The 20950-nt window shown below is 44.0% G+C and overlaps 2 protein-coding genes and 1 long non-coding RNA gene across 4 annotated transcripts in view; 1 reads left to right on the plus strand and 2 right to left on the minus strand.

Moving 5' to 3' along the window:
* Positions 1-319: 319 nt before the first annotated feature.
* On the minus strand, positions 320-12961 carry LRTOMT (leucine rich transmembrane and O-methyltransferase domain containing). Its single transcript, NM_001282031.1, has 7 exons — positions 12911-12961; positions 10623-10751; positions 7119-7202; positions 6347-6484; positions 2087-2292; positions 840-988; positions 320-541 (listed from the first exon to the last, which is right to left on the minus strand). The coding sequence occupies exons 4-7, from the start codon at positions 6426-6428 to the stop codon at positions 400-402; spliced, it is 579 nt and encodes a 192-aa protein (NP_001268960.1). The 5' UTR covers positions 6429-6484; positions 7119-7202; positions 10623-10751; positions 12911-12961; the 3' UTR covers positions 320-399.
* A 303-nt stretch (positions 12962-13264) lies between these two features.
* Positions 13265-20950, plus strand: part of NUMA1 (nuclear mitotic apparatus protein 1) — a 75875-nt gene continuing 68189 nt past the window's right edge. The window contains exon 1 of one of the 2 annotated variants that reach the window (XM_038568771.1): positions 13265-13346. The gene's annotated coding sequence lies outside the window, so the exon portion shown is untranslated. Of the gene's footprint in view, positions 13347-13366; positions 13486-20950 lie in introns of those variants that run through there. The other variant, XM_038568773.1, reaches the window with a different exon arrangement.
* Positions 14536-15023, minus strand: LOC111091536. The gene is made up of 2 exons (XR_005375691.1): positions 14988-15023; positions 14536-14655 (listed from the first exon to the last, which is right to left on the minus strand). It is a non-coding gene; the product is annotated as an uncharacterized LOC111091536 (long non-coding RNA).

Genomic DNA, 20950 nt, shown 5'->3' on the forward strand with positions numbered 1-20950 from the left:
GTTAGAAGTACTCAGATCTGATTGAAGTGGAAGAGGGGTTCAGAGATCACAGCCTACCATCTTCTCTGAGGCATCTCCAAGAAACTTGGCGCTCTGTGAAGCAGCTCTAACCCCAAGATACCTGAACTGCAGAGCAAAAAAAGGGCCCAGCGAGATTAGGTAAGTTTCTCAAGGCCAAGCAGTAAACCCAGGTCTCCTGCATCCCAGGCCAACAGGCCTTTCCCTCCACTGGCTCCATCTTTCAGCGAAGCAAGACTGAAGCTTCTGACAACTGCCTGAGTTGGAGGACGTTTTTACACCGCACAGATGACTTCACATCTGCTCAACTGCTCAAATCCTTTATTGTTAAACCAAACTGACCATCCTCAGGCCTTTAGGACTGGTCGGGCCCTGGGATCCTCAGAGTGCATTCTGCTTGATCCGGACCTTCTTAGGCTTGATGTTCATGTGTTTCCACACTTCAGCTGTGGCACGGTCTGCTTTGGTGACCCCACTGAAGTCGAATGTGGTGATACGGGGCAGGGTGCACAGCACATATTGCCTGTGGGGAAGACTTGGGCTGGGGGCCAGTCCCCTACCACAACCTCCTTTCCCCTCCACCAGTTGCTGCTATCTCCCCTAACTACGAGGAATGGAGGCACTGAAGTATAGTTCGGGGGAGACAGAGCTTCCCCTGACTGATAGAAATGCCTGAAGGTCTCTACTCCCTTCCCTGTCCCAGCATGGCAGAATGATGGTGTTGGATTTCTTCTTTTCCCAACTCCTTTCCTTTTTTTTTTTTTTCCCCCAACTCCTTTCCCTCTGGGGAGCCCAGCTTCAGGGGCAGGCAGGGCACTTACCTATACCCCTTCTCTTCCTCTATGGGGTTCCCATGGAGTGTCAGGCTCCGGAGCCTCGGGAGGACAGCCAGCTTGTTGACCTCTCCCAGCCGCTGGATGCTGTTGCCGTGGAGATAGAGTACACTGAGGTTGAAGAAAGTTGTCAGAACCTGTTGGGGAAGGAAACCAAAAGCCTGGATAGAAAGGGCCCTGGATCTGTGCTCAGGACTGACTTGTGGGCAAAGAAAGAAGAGTTTGGGAAACAATTTGCTTTCTAGTCTATGCCACCTTCCTGCAGCCATTCTGGATAACTCTGACCTTTTCATTTAATGTTGAGGATTCAGAGGTATCACATTGACACAGAGCTGTGATCTGAGGGGCAGGAGGTGTGGGCCTGAGGCCTAGCACAGCCGCTGACTTGCCAGGTGACTGGACTCGCCTGCTTCCCCCTGTAGGTGCCCCTACACTGAAGACCTTTTTAGCAGTGGTGACCTAAGATTCTTTCACAACAGGGGACAGGGATATAGAGCATCATGCTAGGTACATAAGAGAAGCTTTCAAAAATAGTAACTAAATTGAGATAACTACAACCAACCTGGCAAGTAGTCTCCAACTCATGCTCTTGCTGCTTTTCCTCTGACAAGAATCCAGGACAAGAAAGAGCCAGTTGTGTTTAGAGCTTAAAATTTGCGTCTGAGTTCATGGCAAATAAGTGCTGTACTTTACCTACCTCTTCCACAGAAGAACTCAGGACAAGAGCTGTTATTTTATTGCAGCCTGCCACGTGCCAGTTGGCTTTCGTAATTCTCATTTAAGCCCCACAAAACCTTTATTTTTTAAAAGATTTATTTATTCAGGAGAGACAGAGAGAGAGGTAGAAACCCAGGCAGAGGGAGAAGCAGGCTCCCTGTGGGGAGCCTGATGTGGGACTCAAACCCTGGACCCTGGGATCGTGACGTGAGTTGAAGGCAGATGCTCAACCTCTGAGCACCCAGGGGTCACTCCATAAAACCTTATGATGCTGGCATATGCTCCCCATTTTTCAGACAGGGAGGCTGAGATTTGAAAGGTTATTTTGCCCCAAGTCACACAGTAAGAGATCTAGGATTTGAACCTACATCTGTCTGAGCCCACAGCCATGCCCTTTGCACAGCACTGTGCTGCCTCACTACTTATTTGATAATATGTGGGAAGTAGAGAGGCTGGAAGCTGGACAAGTGTCAGGCCCACCCTTGGACACTTGTGGACACTCAAGGCTGGGTACTCACAGGGTCAATGGAAGTCAGGTCGTTGAAGGACAGGTCGATCCAGGCCAGGTTCTCTGGATGCTCCAGAAGCAGTGAAACCACATGGTTGAAGTCTCTCAGGTCATTGAGGACATTGTTGTTCAGCCACAGGGACTGGGTCAGTGACTTCCCTGACTTTGAGTGCCTTAGTGGTCGTAGCCCTGACCGTGGCTCCTCGCTTGTCAGATCTGTGGGGACAAAGTGAGATGTGGGTTATCATCTTTGCTTTTCTGTCTTCAGGGTGGGAAGGGACAGAGCTGGGAGGATATATAGCCTAAGCTATAGCTGGAGGGGCTGCAGGACCATAGAGTCTCGTATGACTCTAACCACTGTAAATTCAGGACCCTGTCCCATAGGCCCCAGGAGTCTGAGTAAACTTGGACTAAGTTACTTAGTTCAAAGACTTACATCCCAAGTTCTTGGTTTGGGTCACCTGGTCTTCTCATGTCTGTCTCATTATTGGGTCCTCTATATACCACTCCTGTTGGGGGTGGGGGAGGCAAAATCACTCCCACTTTATGGAAACTAAGAACTAGAATTGTCAGGCTTGAACCAAGATGATGATAGCACAAAATCTAAGAGTATCCACTGGTAGAGCCTATAGCATTCACTTCAGTACCATAGCCTTTGATGTACTTTCTGCATTACTGCTGAGCAACTGTGTGTGTGCCAGATAGTGGATGTATAGTGGTAAACAAAATGAGAGATGGTCTGCGCCAAGCTCTGGATCAGTAACAGGGCAGGGATGAAGCAGATGTTTGTGCCTTGGAGGAGCTAACAGAAGCAGGATAAAAACAAACTAGCAATATGATAGCAATAGAATCATGAAGAAGGACTCCTAACTTAGTCTGGGAACTCAAGGAAGTTGAACCAGAGATGGAACTCAGTGGATTAGGAGACATTAACTAAGCAAAGGGTGGAAAGGACATTCTTGTAGCATGACACAAGCAGAGGCATAGAGGTGTGATGTATGTATGTGCTGCACGAGGGGGAGAGGCGAGAAGGAAAAACCGTAGGAGCCTTGAACGCCAGGCAGAGTATTTTGGACTTTATTCTGTAGGTGATGGGAAGCCACTGGAGGGTTTAGGCAAAGGAGATGATCCAGATCTTTCATTGCAGAAAGACCATTCTGAAGCTTTAGTGTGGAGATGGATTAAAGGGAGCGGGTGGGACTGGAAGATCAATGTGGCTCTTTTAGTCTCCAACCAAGAGATAAGAGGGAGAGAAAATCAGCCTGACTTCATGGCTGACTGGATGTAAGAGTGAAAGAATAATCAAGGGTGGTGCCCAGTTTCTTGTTTAGGGGACTGATAAGGAACTAGAAAAAGAGAAACCAAGATTGACAAGGTGAGGAGTTCAGGCTTGGCCTTGGTGTGTTCCTATAACCCAATATTAAGGTCTGAAGTTCAGGAGACGGACAAGGATCATTATCATAGAAGGTGTACAAGTCAGAGAAAATAGAGATTCCACGTGGAGATTGAGGGTAGAGAGGGACAAGGAGGAAGCGGAGTCTACTGAATAGTAATGAACAATGACAGAAGAACAGGGAGGGAGAACCACAAGAAGGTAATTTTAAAGATGCTCAGGAAGTCCATAGTTTATAGGAGTGAATTTCAGGAAGATAAGGACTGAAAAGTAATTTTGGCAACTCAAGCCCCTGCTGACCCTGAAATGACAAGGGCCTGGGGACAGAAGCTAGATTGGATGGAGTTCAAGAGTGAAGGTTAAGGAAATCTAAGCAGGTAGTGTAAACACCCCCCTCAGAAAGTTTGGCCAAGGAGGAGAGAGAATAGGGAAAACAGACGTTACAAACCATCTGTGTAGACCCCCACGCACTTTTTGACAAATGAGGTCCAGAGAGAGGATGGGCCCTGCCCCCACCAGTGACAGATCCAGAAGCAGATACCAGCTGTGGCTGAGGGGACTCTATTTTTCCACTTGCCCCTAAGCATCTCACTACTTGTCTAAAGCTGCTTCCGGAGAAGGAAGTATTTAGGATTTGCTGAACCTGGCCAGCTGTCCTTACTCCCCCTCAGCTCTTAGTGGACACTTCCTCGCTTCTATATCTACCCAAGTGTTAACTTCCTTTCCTTGGCTGCAGATCGGGCAGCATCCACCAGATGGCTCTCCACCTTAGTGCTGGAGTGAGCAGGAGCCACAGCAGGAGCCTGAGGTTGGGGGGGAGGCGGCAGGAGGGCATTGGAGCAGAGTACTCCAGCTAATGAATAAACTCCCAATCCTGCCCCCTGCCCCGCCAACATGTCCTGAGAATCCCCAATGAAATGACACAGCTGAATAAAAGTTAGGGTTAAAATAAACCCACGTAGAGATTAGCATCCAGCCTGATGAGGCAGCAGCTTAGGCAATGCTACTAAGCATGGGCGATCTCCAGCTCAGAAGTAGCCACTGGTGGGATTGTGTTGCCTAAAACGTGAGGCTCCCATTGGGGCTGCCATATTGAGGGTGGAAGAGGGTATCCCATTGTTACAGGTTTGTTTCCTTCAGATTCCATGAGGAATCTGCATTGCTTGAGGATGTGTTGAAGCTTGCTTGTTCAGGCCAGGGCAGGTCTGGAAAATGGGCCACAAATATCAGTGCCCACAGAACTGGGGAGAGTTTAGCCCCAGAAAGACCTGGGAAAAAGTGATCCTGTCTTCGTATCTCTGAAGGGTTGCCATGCAACTTTTCCATGTGTCCCTAGAAGGTGGGAGTTAGTTTCATAAGAACTTCCTTGCATTATCCCTCACCCCACAGTGGAAGGGGTTGGTAAATGTGTCTCGTAGGGGACTCCCTTAATGCTATAGGCTCATGAGCAGAAGTTAGAGGATAATGGGTTGGATGTAGTTTGAAGTCCCTGTCATTTCAGAATCTAATCCATCTATTGGTTACTTTAGCAAATGGTCTATCAAGTACCCCCAGACTCTTTCCAAAAGCTCTGGGGAAACTGGCTGGCCTTTAGGGACTTGGATATGCCTCTCCTTTCCCCCTCTTTATAAGACACAGCAAGGAGCACAATGTCTGGCACACATGTATACACAAGTGCTTGCTAAATAGTAGGCGCTCAGTAAATATTCAACTCCTGAATGAAGAACAGGGCATCTTTACAGACTACGGTTTGTGCTATGGAGTTATCTGTGGTTGTAGTAGATGGTTTCTCCCTTCATTTTGAGGGTTCCACAGAGGGCAAAGCTCCATCTCCCCGCTCAGAGCTGGGAATTCCCACGGTAGACAGGAGCCATAATTCCCTCATCTGTCATCTCAGCTTTCTTGTACAGGACCATTACAGCTAAAACCCCTATGGAACATGGACAACATCAATCAGAAGTGATGCTGTGCCCAGTAAATAAAGATCATGGTAGGTAGGTGTGTGCTCCTGAGAGAACATGAGTTACCACTGTGGCTATTGCAAACCCAGTAGTATCCCAAACTCTAAGGCAGGTCTAATACCTCCTGGATAACTATTTGCCTTCTTCTTGAGCGTAAAACTAGCCATCAATTGCCTATGAGAGAAAATCAAAGCCAGATACTGGGTCTAGGATATGTGAGGACCAGCATGTGTTCTGTGAGAGCAGATGTACTGTGCATGTATAAGAAGTCAGATAGCAGAAGCCAGGGACAGAACTTCCTTGGGAAGAAACATACTCCTCTGAGAATATGACATTGCTAAGAGCCTCCCTTTGTCTTTTTCTGAAGAGTATTAGCCACTGATTTACAGACACTGAACAATAAAATGGGAATGAGCATGGGCAGTGCTGGAACCTGCAATAAGTGTGGGTGATGACAGAGTAAACTTGGATAGGACTGGAATAAATATATTTATCAATAATTTTTTTTATTAATAAATATTTAAACTGGAAACATGCCAGTTAATAACGAGACCCTACACATTTTACCAGTCATCAGAATAGGCTTGTGTCCTCAGAAGAGATAGGGTTCTGCCTCTGTTTTCATTCATTTCTTCCTCTCTTCAGGTAAAAACAGGATAATAAAACCATTGGCTGATAGACTGGTTTCACAGTTTTCTTCTACCTGACTTTACAGCTGTAGCCTGGATTGTTTTGAAGATGATCAGTTACCCCTTCCACTCCTACCACCTCCTTATTCCCTGTTCTTCCCAAAACAAAAAAAGAATCTGCAAGCATACAGGAAGACTCTCTTTAGGCTCTTAAAGACTGGTCTCTCCCTAGGGACCATACCCGGCCTGTTGCATGGTGAGTGGAGTGCAGTACTCTATGGGCTGACCTTGGATCCCGTGGATGCTTCGGAAGGAGTAGTCAAGAGGGGGCTCTTGCACCGAAGTGTTCATATAGTCCTGTTTGCTCATAGCTCAGGCCATCATTTGTCAGATGTAAGCATTGGCCCTGGGAGTCCGGGTTCAGCCTGAGGGGACAGAGAAGGACTGGTGTTCCAGGTACAAGGGGTACCTCCAGATTCCCCTTAGGTATCTCCAGAGCCCTGCACCCTTGCTTTCTACTCTCCACTACTTCAGGTTTGCCTGGCTGTATTTCTATTTTAAGATAGTAATCACCATTCCTTGCATTTGTAGAGCACTCCTACTTCTTAGAGCACCTTTATATGCCTTAGAGCTCATGGATAGTAGTAGCACCCATTTCTACTTTCCACACAAAGAAACTAAGACCCCCAAGGTGAAAGCACCTGCCCCAAGTTAAGCCAATGAGTCAGTGTGGACTGTAATCATAGCCTCCTAAATCCTACTCTGAGGCCCTTTGTGCTACTCCATAGTAGTTACCATGGAGGCTTTCTTGGTACCTACACTCCAGTGACATCAACTGGTCTATTCTATTGCTTAACAAACCCTTGAGGGCCTGCATTGGATCTGGTGTCTGACTGCCCTTTGCAGTCTGACCCAGCTGGGGATTTTGCTACCTTCTCTGCTCAGCTTGTCTGTCAGCCCCATTTCCTTTCCATCCAAGGACCCTACTTCTTGCCACATCTGAATGTAGTCATATGTATATAAGCACATACACATAAAACCAGAGTCTCCTTCACTCACCTGTTACCAATGCCTGAAACTCCACCATTAGGGATTCATTCCTTTGGGTTCAGTGATCATTCCCTGTTAAAATGGAAATACCCCCTAAGAGGGGTGAATACAATGTTAATAATTTACAATGTAGTGTGAACTGTCTTATCAGATCCTTTCCAGTTTGTTAGCTCAAGTAAAGGAGAGAAATTTTCAAGAGATGAGGAAAGCCATGAGAATACTACTCACCTGGGAAGAAAAAAGCTGAAAACATATTTTACCAAGGGGTTTTGTATGTGACACATACAAACAAGACACATAGACTGACAAGGACATGTCCTGGTTAACCTCCCCTTCCTCACTTCATCCACCGCCGTCACCTTCTTTGCTCACTACTTCACCTGCTTTCCAAAAGGATTTGAGGTAGTTTACAGTAAGATTCATAAAGCAGGATGATTTATAGAACGGAGCTGTCCAACTGAAATATAATGAACACTGCAAATGCAAGCCACACATATAATTTTTTCACGTATGCAATTTAAAATTTTCTAGTAGCCACACAAAGAAAAGTCAAAAGAAGGGTTAAAAGCTTAATATATTTTATTTAACCGAATATATTCAAAATAACATTCAACATATAATTGCTATTAATAACAGATACTTTACACATCCCAATTTGGACAAGGTGCCTGTCAAGTGTTCAACAGCTACAGGTGACTAGTGGCTACTGAGACTGGACAGGACAGATGATGTAGGAAATGGAAATATGAAAGAGAAAGATCAGAAGGCAGATTAAAGGAAGAGAAAGAGATGGAATTAGGAACTGGCCTATGTTATCTCCAAAATTCCTGGCATCCAAAGTAAAAAGGGAAACCTTAGGATATGCAGTTCTCGTCATTTGATTAAAAGAAGCAAACAGAAAAAAAAAAAAAAAAAAAAGCAAACAGATTGTATGCAGAAAATGAAATCCACACATTTTCTTAAAATGAAATTCTCTTAAAAACTATGGACCTGATAGTTTATAATTGATCTAAGCTAAATACAGTTCAAGTAAATTCCTTTTTGGGTGATTTAACAGGTATAGAGGAATGGAAAGTGAATGTCTTCCTCTCAAAAAGCAGCAGTCTCATCTGAGCTTTGAGGAAATGCTGCCCTAAGTCACTTCGCAGCTGAATTCTCTGTCAAATCGGGACTGACCTGGTGGGGCACAGACTGTTGAAGGAGACCTGCATCTCTTAGGTGTCAAATCTACAGACAGACAACAAAGAACAAAGGCTTTTCCAGAAATAGAGGAACTTGGCTTGTGTTCTCACCTAGATAGAGAAGCCCATTCCACCAGAGCACAAACAACAGCTTTTATATGTTGCAGTGAGATTAGATACTCTGAGTCCTGAGTTGGGACCCCAGAGTTCCACACTACTGGACAAGGATTTCATTATTTTTTATTTTTTAAAAAATATTTTATTTATTTATTCATGAGAGAGAGAGAGAGGCAGAGACACAGGCAGAGGGAGAAGCAGGCTTCATGCTGGGAGCCTGATGTGGGACTCCATCTCGGCTGGACATGGACTTTCGATTAAAATATTTAAGGGCAGAGTTTTACCCTTAGTTTCCTTGACCATCAGAGAACCTAACTCAGTGCAATTCCTAACTTCTGACTTTGTGTCACACCAGCTCCTGATGTTTTTTTCTGAGTTGGTATTAAAAATGGAGCCCCCAGTAGTTAGATAAATTTGCCAGCTGGAAAGGGTTATTATTCTCCGTTTAAATAGTAGCCCAGGCTGTGAGCTAGCACTGTCTTATTCATCATCTGACACAGAACCTGGCTTACAATAGGCACTCAAGAAATGTTTGTGGGAGGAATGAATGAGAAACGGCCAAATACAAGGATTTCTGTTTTGCTAGTGTTGATGGTAAGCTGCTCATTCTAACAATTGGCTCCCAGGTTCAGTTATTTCAGTCCACACCTCATTCACAGTAAGAAAATTCAATTCTGTAAACATTTATGGAGTGCCCATTGCCCTGTGCCTGACCAGAAGGAATGAAGCCAAGATAACAAATAATAGAACCGTGTCTGTCATGAGCACAGAAGTCTGCTAGGTTTCCATTGTGGCAAACCAGCCTGCATCCAGTTCTAAGAAATAGCTGCCTACTTAGTGAATATTCTCATGATTTCAATACTCAGGCCTAGTTTACCCTCTCTGATGAAGCCCATCTTTCCAGATAAAATTGATCAATGTGTCCTGTAGCAGATTGATTGCCTTGATTATTCCTATTCATGGTCTCCCTTGTATCATCTCTTCTGCCCTAGAACTCTGTAGTTCTATCCATTCTGATGCTGAGCTCAGCCATGTGACTTGCTTTGGGCAATGGGACGTTGGTAAACCTGAAGCAAACAGAAAGTTTAAAGACAGGGCTTGCCCTCTTGCTCTTTGCTTGTGCCAAGATAAAATGACTACCCTACTGGAGGGATGGGAGAGACATGTGCAGGCGAGCTATGTGCAGAGAGCTAGTGTTTCCAGTTGAGGCCATCCCAGCCTAGCCAATAGCCAGCCTACACCAAGTCAAGTTCAGGATAATTACAGGTGCCTGCAGATACATAAATGAGCCCAGCCATGACCAGAAGAAAGATGGCTGACTTATAGACTTGGAAGCAATAATGATTGTTTTAAGTCACTATGGTTTTGGATGGTTTATTACATTGCAATAGCTAACTGATACATGCCCCCACTGTACTTTGAACAAAATTTCATCACAGACCATTTCCTCATCTGTAAAATGGAGACAAACCTATCTTGAGAGTTATTGTATGTCTTGCAGTAGGTGCTAATATTAATACACTGAAGCAGCTGTATTCTCATACTCATTTCTTTTTTCTTTCCTTTTTTTTTTTTTTAAAGATTTATTTATTTGAGAGAGAGAGAGAGAAAGCACAAGTGAATGTGGGGAGGGGCAGAGGGAAAGAATATCAAGCAGAATCCCCATTGAGTGGGGAGGCTGACCCAGGTTTCAATCCCATGACCCCGAGATCATAACCTGAGCTGAAATCAAGAGTTGTTTGCTTTAACCAACTGAGCTACCAGGCACCTCCCACTCCTTTTTTAAAAGTAGGCTCCATGCCCAGTGTGGGGCTTGAACTCATGACCCTGAGATCAAGAACTGCATGCTCTACTGACTGAGCCAGCTAGGTGCCCCTGTACTCATTTCTTTTTTTTTTTTTTTAATTTATTTTTTATTGGTGTTCAATTTACTAACATACAGAATAACCCCCAGTGCCCGTCACCCATTCACTCCCACCCCCCGCCCTCCTCCCCTTCTACCACCCCTAGTTCGTTTCTCATTTCTTTATAAACTACTTCCTATTCTTTCCCTGTAAGCTTGAGGCCAGGGTCAGAAGTCAGACTTCTTTCTCTCTTCCCACCATTACTCTGCACTGAGCCTGGCAAAGAATGATCTTCACTAAAGGCTTGATGAACAAATGGATAATGGAAAAAAGAAGAAATGAATAGTGTCTTCAGGTGTCACCTGCTCTACCTGGCTGCTGCTGGGCAGATCTGGATTGCTTTGCTCACTTCAGTGGCTGTGTTTTTGGAGTCAGCCTTTTCCAGCTGCTGTTCTGCCTCATGACCAGTCAGATCCCAGTGCCTTCTTCATCTGTCCAAGCTGATTGACGAACAAAAAGTTTATAGGCATATTTGTCTTGTTTTGGAATTTTTCTTTTCCAAATTGGAAAGATGTTTTACTGTTTTTTTTTTTTTAAAATTATAAGAGTTAACACAATAGCTGAACAAAGTCAAACAACATAGTGGAATACATTAAATAGAAACTAAAAGTCTGAGTCTCTATCTCACCAAGAACAATCATGATTAACATTTGGGAATATAACCTCAGAAGGATATATACAAAATTGTGTATATCTTTAAATGAACACATAATGTCTTTGTAAATGTATTTTTAAAATTCTACTTTATATGGGGGAATCTCTGGGTGGCTCAGTGGTTTAGCACCTGCCTTCGGCCCAGGGCATGATCCTGGAGTCCTGGGATCCAGTCCCACGTCAGGCTCCCTGCATGGAGCCTGCTTCTCCCTCTGCCTGTGTCTCTGCCTCTCTCTCTCTCTCTGTCTCTCATGAATAAATAAAATCTTAAAAATAAATAAATAAATTCTACTTTATAACTGGGATAACTGACATGAAATATGGTTGCCATTGTAGTGTTAGCTAAGAATGTATTTTTAAAAATTTTTGTAGACTCTTTTAAAAAAATATTTTTAAAGATTATGTGACAGAATGAGTGAGGGTGGGGGCAGAAGGAGAGGGAGGAAATTCCCCAGTGAGCAGAGAGCCAGACACAGGGCTCAATCCCAGAACCCTGAGATTATGACCTAAACTGAAGGCAAATGCTTAACTGAGCCACTCAGGTGCCCCTACTCACCCTTTTTAAATAGAATTCATATGTATCCTACTTTATTTTTTAATTATTTTTAAAAGATTTTATTTATTTATTCATGAGATACACACAGAGAGAGAGGCAGAGACACAGGCAGAGGGAGAAGCAGGCTCCATGCAGGAAGCCGGATGCGGAACTCCATCCCGGGACCCAGGGATCATGCCCTGAGCCGAAGGCAGATGCTAAACCACTGAGCCACTCAGATGTCCCTGTACCCTACTTTACTTACTTACTTTAGCCAATCCAGGGTGGTAAAAATTTGTTTGCAGCTTTTGGAGATTACTAACAATTAGAATTTGATTTGTCGTTAGCTATCTCTTCCCTCTCTCAGGTAAGTAGCAACATGATGGCACAGGAAGCTTTGAGAAATAATCAGATGAGATCTAATAGGAGACTGAATGGCCTGGCCTAGAGAGGGCTTCTGTTTATGGGCTACAGGTGGAAGAAAAAGAATGTCACATGTCGGCCACATAATCTAGTGTATTCTGGGAGGTTATATTTTCAGATGCCACAAGGAAGCCCAAGATACAAACTAGCTCATGCCCTGGGGCAGTTTACTCCTTGGAACAAATCTTAAAGCTAGACAGGTTGTACACTCAAGCTAGTGACTTAGATTGAAATTGGTGACCTGGGGTCTAGTCCTAAATTGTCACTGATTTGGTGTGTGGCCTTGGGTAAGTCGCTTTCCTCTTTGGATTTCAGTGTTCCAATTTGTAAAATGGGGAGAAATATCCTTGACTCACAAAACTCCAAAGAGAGACTGAAGATGAAGGTGCTGGGTAAGGTGCCAAATGTAATCTGTCATGAAGACTGTAAAAGGAATCAAATGCTAACCATAGAGCTTTGAGAAGCAGACCACAGAGTTGTAGGGAGAAGAGGGAATTTAGGGACAGGACCCCAAATGAGTGTGTGTGGGCAGATGCTCCTGACTCTGAGGAAGAGGCTGTACCCTGGGACCTTGCTGCTTGTAAAGGAAAGAGACAGTGCAAGCCCCATACGTCTGCAGTGTGAAGGCCTGTGATTTAGTCTAATTTTACTTCCATGTCTTGAAGGGTCTCAGTTCATCAGAGGAAAACCCAACCATTTTCTGAGGGCGTTTCAGAATTCCCTCCGTCAGGGATTTGAGGCATCTGTATTAGGGGGGGTCTCAGGTTTGTGATACGGACGTTCTTAAGCGCCCCCAGGTCTGTACGGGTATGTATCTCGTTGCCCTTCCCTCCCCTCCCTCGGTCTATTCCATATGGATGTTGTGTCTTGTTCGTTGTCAAAGGGGGGTAAGGGATGTGTGCGGGGGGGAGGGGTTCTCAGGTCCCCGAGAAAGAAAATTCCTTAATCTCTCTTAGAACGAATTTCCTGTGTTCCCGCCTGACTCACCCGCAGTTGTTTTCCCTCCAGCCTCGGCGTCCCACTACCTCAGGCTTACTCAGCGTCAACTCCATAGTAACTACCTCGACCCGGCGACCCGCCGTAAGCGCTGCCGCGATACCTACCGGGAGCTGTAGTTCGCCAGGGGCGGGGCTCCAATGCCGCGGGACGTGCTGGGATTTGTAGTTTTCTTTGCTCTCAAGTCCAGGCCGGGGTCCGGAAATAGTGACACCCCCTTCTCTCTTCCCAGTGGTCCTCACACTTCCTTTTCCCGGGTCCTCAAGCGTGCCCTTGCGTGAAACTCCAGCCGACTGGGGCCAATCAGAGGGTGGCGCGAGGGGGCGGGGCCATGGTTTAAACTAATTGTGCGCTCACAGCGCTGGCGCGAGCCCGCGGCAAAAACGATCCCGTGGAAGCGTGAGGCGGAGCGGGAGCGCGCGGCCAGGTAACCGGCGCGGGCCCGCGGCTGGCGTTCGGTCTGGGCACCCGCAGGGATGCCCGGGCCTAAAGGGGGTGCTGGAGAGGCGGGTGCGAGCGGAAGGCCTCCTTCATAACCTACTCTGACTGGGGAGAATCTATTGGGGGTAAGGTTTGTGAGGAGGGGGGCATGTCCGGGGGGAGGTGCCGGCGTGCCTGAGGGGGGAGGGTCTGTTTGGGGGCGTGTCGGTGGAATTCTGTCTACGACCGGGGGGGGGGGGGGGGTGGTGGTGCGAGTAGTGCGTGTTCCTGAAAGGCTTGTGACCCAGAGGTCCCAGGGCAGTCTCCGCCTATTATTGTTAACAATAGTAGTAGTAATACTAGTAGTAAACATTTTCCGAGCACCGACTACGTTTCAGACACTCCCTTTACGTGGATCGTTTAAAAATATATTCCTGATTGTCCTATTATCCTTTATTACAGACGGGGAAGCGGAAGTATTTTATAATGCTTACTTGGCCAGGATTACATAGCTAGTGCATGGTTGTCTTCAATAAGGAGTAGAGGGTAAGGGGCTATGTGGGGGTGCGCCTCGTCTTGGACGAGACACCTATTTTGAGCCTCACGTCTCATACATAAACAACGAACTTAACCTGCCTTACCTTATTTCTTGGGGTTGTTCTGAGGGTCAAATCAGGTAAGTTGTTTCATGGAAGCATCTTGAAATGCACAAATCTGTGACTGTAAGTGACTTTGTGAAGGTTGTGGGTGGGAAAGAGCCTAACTGGCTTGATGCTGCCTCTTCTGGGTGCCCTCTCTTGCTTACCCGGCCCGCCCGGAAGTGCTTCTCACTTGGTATTGGAAGAGTGTCTGCATGTCTGTCCTTCTAGGTGGAGACAGTGTCTTTTGTCCCCGTATCCTGATGCCTAGGCAGGTGTGAGTGAAGCCTGCCTTGGCCATTAACATACACTTTGAAATGAGCTTTAATGTTCCGAAAGGAAATAAATAGCCTGGCCTTCCCATCTTCATTTAGTGGCTTTTGAACCTCTGTATGCTATCTTTTTGCCTGGAATGGCACTGCCTTCTAAAAATGTGATATTTACTTGCTTTAATCCATGTTTCCCTCTCTTGGTTTGTTGCCTGGTCCTGTATTCCCAAAGTTCTGGAATGACAAGTGCGGTACTTTGTGGTGGTCAGAAACCTTGGTGGTAAAGGAATTGGGTTACCTTGTGGAGATCTTTACTGCTATGAACATTTGGAAATCCAGAGGGAATATTCTTTCCATCAGTAGGGATGCATGTATGTGTTCCCTCCCTCTCTGTTCCTGTATGGTTCTCCTGTAGAAGAAGAAGCACATACTCCTCTGTAAAAGCTTCCAAAGTACTCTTTTCTTGGCCTAAGTTCAAGTAAATGACTAATTGTAATGCCTGGTTCTTTTTTTTTTTTTTTTTAAGATTTTATTTATTTATGAGAGAGAGACGCAGAGACACAGGCAGAGGGAGAAGCAGGGTCCATGCAGGGAGCCTGACGTGGGACTCGATCCTAGGTCTCCAGGATCACAGCCTGGGCTGAAGGCGGCGCTAAACCGCTGAGCCACCCGGCTGCCCTGTACTGCCTGATTCTTCATCTAATGCCAAAACTATACTCCCCCAAAGCTAGAAGATCTTACCTGAAAGCTCATATGAAAAACACTTCTATTTAGAATGTTCTTTTTTATTTATGGAATATTAAAGTGAGAAGAATGCCTTGAGTAGTACTTGAGTTCTAGAACTGTTAGGATGAGGGAAAGCCCTGCCACAGGTGGCTAAACAGAGCTGGTCTGAGAATGTTTTGACAGCTGTGTCTAATAACACCCTATGGTCATTAAGTGTGTTGGGGGTCATTTATTTCAGCCTCTTACTCAGTGTTATGCTAAACATATCAAAAGGTGTTGTCTGAATTCAAAAATCAAAATGAGCACTTACAATGATGAGACCACTCCCCCAAACAGCCTATTCAATATCGAACAATCCTAAGTAGCAATAATTGTTATTGTGATAGTATTGTTTTGTGCGGTCAGTGGTTACTTCATTTTACCCTTATATGCCGTTTTTTTTCACCATTCTTTCTTGAATTTTATTCCTTTCGTATTAGACAAATATATCCTTCAGATGTTTTCTTCAGTGAGGGTCAATTGGTGGTAAACACTCTTTGTGGAAACATCTTTATTGCCTCTTCAGTCTTGACAGTTTAGCTGGGTACTGGGCTTCCATTATTTTCGCTCAGCATTTCGAAAATGTTATTTTACTGAAATTTTGCGTTTTTGTTGTTACTTTTGAGAACTGTGTTCACAGTTTAACTATCATGTTGTTGTAGGTAACCTGCTTTTTTCCTTTGGTTTAAAGATCTTGTTTGTGTTTTGCAGTTTCATTACATGGTGTGGATTTAATTGTGTCCTACTGGGGGCTTACAGTGATTGCTCAATCTGAATTTTCATACCTTGCATGACTTTTTTTTGTTTTTTTAAATATTTTATTTTATTTATTTATTTTTTAATTTTTATTTATTTATGATAGTCACAGAGAGAGAGAGAGAGAGAGGCAGAGACACAGGCAGAGGGAGAAGCAGGCTCCATGCACCGGGAGCCTGACGTGGGATTCGATCCCGGGTCTCCAGGATCGCGCCCTGGGCCAAAGGCAGGCGCCAAACCGCTGCGCCACCCAGGGATCCCTAAATATTTTATTTATTTATTCATAAGCGACAGAGAGAGAGAGAGAGGCAGAGACACAGGCCGACTGAGAAGCAGGCTCCATGCAGGGAGCCTGATGTGGGACTCGATCCCAGGTCTCTAGGATCCTGGGTCTCTAGGATCACGCCCTGGGCTGAAGGCGGCGCTAAACTGCTGAGCCACGCAGGCTGCCCTTCTTTCATGACTTTTGTAAAAAATTCACTCATTCCCTTTTTAAATAGTGCTTCTCCCAGATCCCATATTTAACTTATGTTGGACTTTTTTATTCTGTCCTCTACATCTCTTATCTTTCATGATTTCTGTCTCTGTTACCTCTGGGTAATTTCTTTAAATCCATCTCCTAGGATACTAACTTACTCCAGCTAGAACTTTTTTTTGTGTGTTTTTTTTTTCTTTTTTTTTTTTTTACTTTTTATTTTTTTAATTTTTAATTTATTTATGATAGTCTCACAGAGAGAGAGAGAGAGGCAGAGACACAGGCAGAGGGAGAAGCAGGCTCCATGCACCGGGAGCCCGACGTGGGATTCGATCCAGGGTCTCCAGGATCGCGCCCTGGGCCAAAGGCAGGCGCCAAACCACTGCGCCACCCAGGGATCCCTTTTTTTTGTGTGTTTTTTAAAGGGAGGGAGAGAGAGAGAAAGAATCTTAAGCAGGCTCCACGCCCAGTGAGAAGCCTGATGCAGAGCTCAATCTCATGATTCTGAGATCATGACCTGAGCTGAAATCAAGAGTTGGATGTTTAACTGCCTGAGCCACCCAGGCGCCCCCTGATTTACTTTTTGAGTTCTTGTTTTTTTTTTTTTTTAATTAAAAAATTTTTTTTAAGTAGGCTCCATGCCCAGCTTGGAGCTGAACACGGAGATTGAACTCACACCCCTGAGATCAAGACCTGAGCTGAGATCAAGAGTAGGTTCTCAATTGACTGAGCCACCTAGGTGTCCTGAGTTCTTATTTCCATTAGGTTTTTCGTTTTTAGAAGTACTCTTTGGTTCATTTTCAAATCTGCGTCTTTGTTTTCCATGGTATCATTTTTGTCTCATGTTTTCAATTTATATAATAATTAAACTTGTAGTCTCTATCATGCAGAATTTTCTGAAGTTTTTAGGAGTATAATCCTGCCATTTGTTTTAACTGACTCTTGCCTATGATGAATTGTGTCTTCAAGTATTTAGTAGTTTTGGATTGTAAGCTCATATTCAAAAGATCATCATCTATGGTAGACTTATATAGCTTGGGTTGAGGTCAGTTCTCCAAGAACAGTTCTTTTTTTTTTCCAGTTTTCTTTTAAGTAAACTTTCTTTGAAATAATTTATGTAAAAAAAAAAAAAAAAAATAATTTATGTAAACTATTTAAGTAAAAAGTGTTTTGATAGATGTATACACCTATAAAAAGTTGCCACAATCAAAATATAGAGCACTCTCAAAAGTTTCTGTATGCTTCTTTACAGTTCGTGTTTCCCTTCACCTTGGCTCAGGAACTATTGTAGATGAATTTGCGTTTTCTAAAATTTCACGTAAGTCAGATCATAGAGTGTGTATTCTTAGGCCTAGTTTCTTTCACATAGCATAATGCATTGTGAGATTTATCCATTTAGTTGCATATATCAGTAATTTGTTGCTTTCTGTTATGTAATATTCTGTTGTATGATTATATCATGTAATGTTTATTATTCAGTGTTAGTGGACATTTGGTTTGTTTCCAGTTTTTGGCTTTTATGAATAAAATTGCTATGAGCATTCATGTACAAATCTTTGAGCGTTTGTGTAGTTTCCTTTATTTTCAGAGTGGATTGGCTAAGTTGTATGGCAGTTGCATGTTTAACTTTTTAAGAAATTACCAGTTTTCCAAAGTGGTGGTACCATTTTGGCAATATGTGAGAGTTCCATTTGCTTCATATTCTTTTTTTAAAAAAGAAATTATTTATTTATTTATTTATTTATTTATTTATTTATTTATTTATTGGGGGGGGGGGCTTGGTGGAGGGAAGGGGCAAAGGGAGAGGGGAAAAAGAATCTCTAGCATCTCCTGGAGTGCAGGGCTCCATCTCATGACCCTGAGATCATGACCTGTGCCAAAATCAAGAGTCAGATGCTTAACAGACTGAGCCATCCAGATGCCTCTTGCTTCATATTCTTACCAATCCTTGGTATTGTTGGCCTTTTTTAATATTAGCCATTCTCATGGAGGTATAATATTATCTCATCATGGTTTTAATTTGCATTTTCCTGATGACTGATGATGTTGAGCATCTTTTCACATATTAACTGACCATTCATATATCTCCTGGAGAACTTTGTGTTTGCTTATATTGAGCACTCAAGGCTATTCCCAACCTGGGACCAAAACATATGCAAGTTATCTCTACTCACAGATTTCCAGGTCACAAGCTTAGGCCACAAAACAACTATGGTTTTGAGTTACTAGGAGAGTTTTTCCTCCTACTTCACTAGGTGAACAAGATAAGCTTCCTTATTTCCCTGTGGACAGATTTTTTTCTTTTCCTGATCTTTTTATTGACTGTCTCAGCCTTTATACAAGGATCTCAGTTGCTCTTTGTAGGCCCAAAATCTGTCTCCTGGACAAGGAGGAGGTTATAAATTCTTTATGTAGCTGGGACAGCTATGCTGTCAGGTCACACTGTTCCTGGGATTTCCCTTACTTTCTTGTGAGCTCAGTTTACCTATGTATCAGTCAGGATCCAATCAGGAAAGTAGAAACCACACATAAGTATTTTAAGAGTGAACTCAATAAATGGAATTAGTTTAAATCCTTGTTGAGGGCTAAATGCGCAAAATGGGAATCTTAAAGTAATTTTGATGTAATAACTGCATTAAACAGCTACCTCATCTAGGACTGAAAAACAAAGGGAGGAACAGTTGGAGTTATCAGAGCCTAAGAAGTCTGGAGGGATCTGGAGGAACTATGCCCTGATTCTCTGAGGAGAGGGTGTTGCCTGGTGCTGCTGGTTTCTCAGGTGCTCCCAGGAAGGGCCTGGAGGAGCCAGGTTTGGTTGAACTCTGCTCGGCACCTGGTGCTGGTGCCTCTCAGGGAGTGCAATGAGGCTGGTTCTGGCAGTTTAGAAAGAAGTGGGAAGGAACCAACTGCTGTGGTCAAGAAGGAGCAAGCCATAGGAAAGAGGAAGTTCCTGCCTTCCATTTTCCCTTTAGCACCTCCTGTTGACAGATCCTAACAGGGAGCTGGCTGGTAAAGGTGAAATGGGGTTGGCGGAGTCCAAGCCCCAATGTCACAGAGCCGGGTAAAACAGGGCAGGTGTGGAGCTGACAGACAATAAATTGGCACAATCTAAAGATGTTTATTATATTTTCCCAAATATCCAGATGTATTTTCCCAAATATCCAGATGTATTTAGTAGGAAGATTTTCAGGTTATCTGATTTATCATATCAACAATCCTAGCAATAGCTAACGTTCTTTTTATTTTTTTTTCTCAGTGTATACTGTGAGCCAGGCACTAATTTAAGCACTTTACATGAACTGCTTCCTAAAGTTGTATAAGGTGAATACTGTCATCATTACTATTCCCTTTAACAAGCAAGGAAACTGAGCCACAAATAAATAATCCACTCAAAGCCATACAGTTTGTAAGTGGTGGAGTTAGTGTTCTAATCCAAGCATTCTGGGTTCCATAACCCACATTCTTAATTTCTTTATTATACTGAAAGTTTTTCCCTATGTCCAACCAAAATCTCTCTTCCTGTAATTTCTACTCGATAGTTCTGTTTTTGTCTTTTTGCAGGAGAACACCTGTTTTTCTCTTCACCTGCGTGACAAGCATGCATATATTTGAAAAACGTTTTCATGTTCTCCCTGCTAAGTATCTGTAGTTCTTCCCTCATATTTGCCGTGACACAACTTTTAGACCTTTCACTGTAGTTGTCATTTGTCAGCTGCATATACTCTGACTTTGCTCTTTAAAGGTGGGGCACAGAGTTGTCACACAACCTGAGCCTGTATTGATATTTTGGATAGCTCTGTTACATTCATGGTTCATTGAGAGCGGAACAGCCTCTCCCTTCATCTCCCAATATAGGCAGCCGGCTCCCTCGCCTATCCCAAAACAGCCTTTTAAATATGAACCGCTGTACCAGCTCTCTACCATCTTGTATAATTTGATTGACTTCTTTTATTGTGAATGCAAGCCTTCATATTTAATCCTATTAAATTGTATCGTGTTGCTTTTGGTAACTGTTGAGATCTTTTTTTTTGCCAGATCAGATCTAAAAACGTTGTATTTTCTGTCCTTCACAGTTTGTAATTCCAAAGGTTGACAAGCAGTCTTTGTATGTTTTCATTCTGTCTTTGGTAAAAATGTTAGGTTTGAGAAGCAGGCTCTGTGTTACACCACTATAGATATTTGGTCGGTGGAAGTTTGGGGTGAAGAGTTTTGGTTATTCTTTCTGCTAAATGGGTGGAGGAGCTATCTGGAAAGGGCACTCTCTTGGCTGTCAGTGAGGGGAGGAGAGCGTCAAGGTTAAGGGTTGGCCATTGGGCAGTCAGTCACCCTAATAAGGGACCACTTGGCTGAAGTAAAATGATCTGGTGGCTGTAGAAGGGAAAGAGCGCATATCGCACAGCACGCTTCTGGGTTGAGGCCTCTGTTGACAGCTGTGTCAGCTGCCCTTTCTGTCCTATTTAAGGGCCGATTTCTCTGAAGCCAGTGCAGGAAATGCCAGTGATTCAGCCTTGCAGATTTCTCTGCCTTACTGCAGCTGAGGACTGGTTTGTATGATGAGTAAAGACTGTGTACTTCAGGCATGTTTATTTGATCACTTGAGTGCCTTCCTGTGACTGGCCAGACACCCTTGTTTTGCAGGTTGTCAAGTTTTTGGTACCCTGTGGCACGGTGGATGCAGCGTGACCCCAGCTCTGGGTCCTTTGCATGG

The sequence above is a fragment of the Canis lupus genome, chromosome 21, assembly GCF_011100685.1.
Source record: "Canis lupus familiaris isolate Mischka breed German Shepherd chromosome 21, alternate assembly UU_Cfam_GSD_1.0, whole genome shotgun sequence".
NCBI classification, from domain to species: Eukaryota; Metazoa; Chordata; class Mammalia; order Carnivora; family Canidae; genus Canis; species Canis lupus.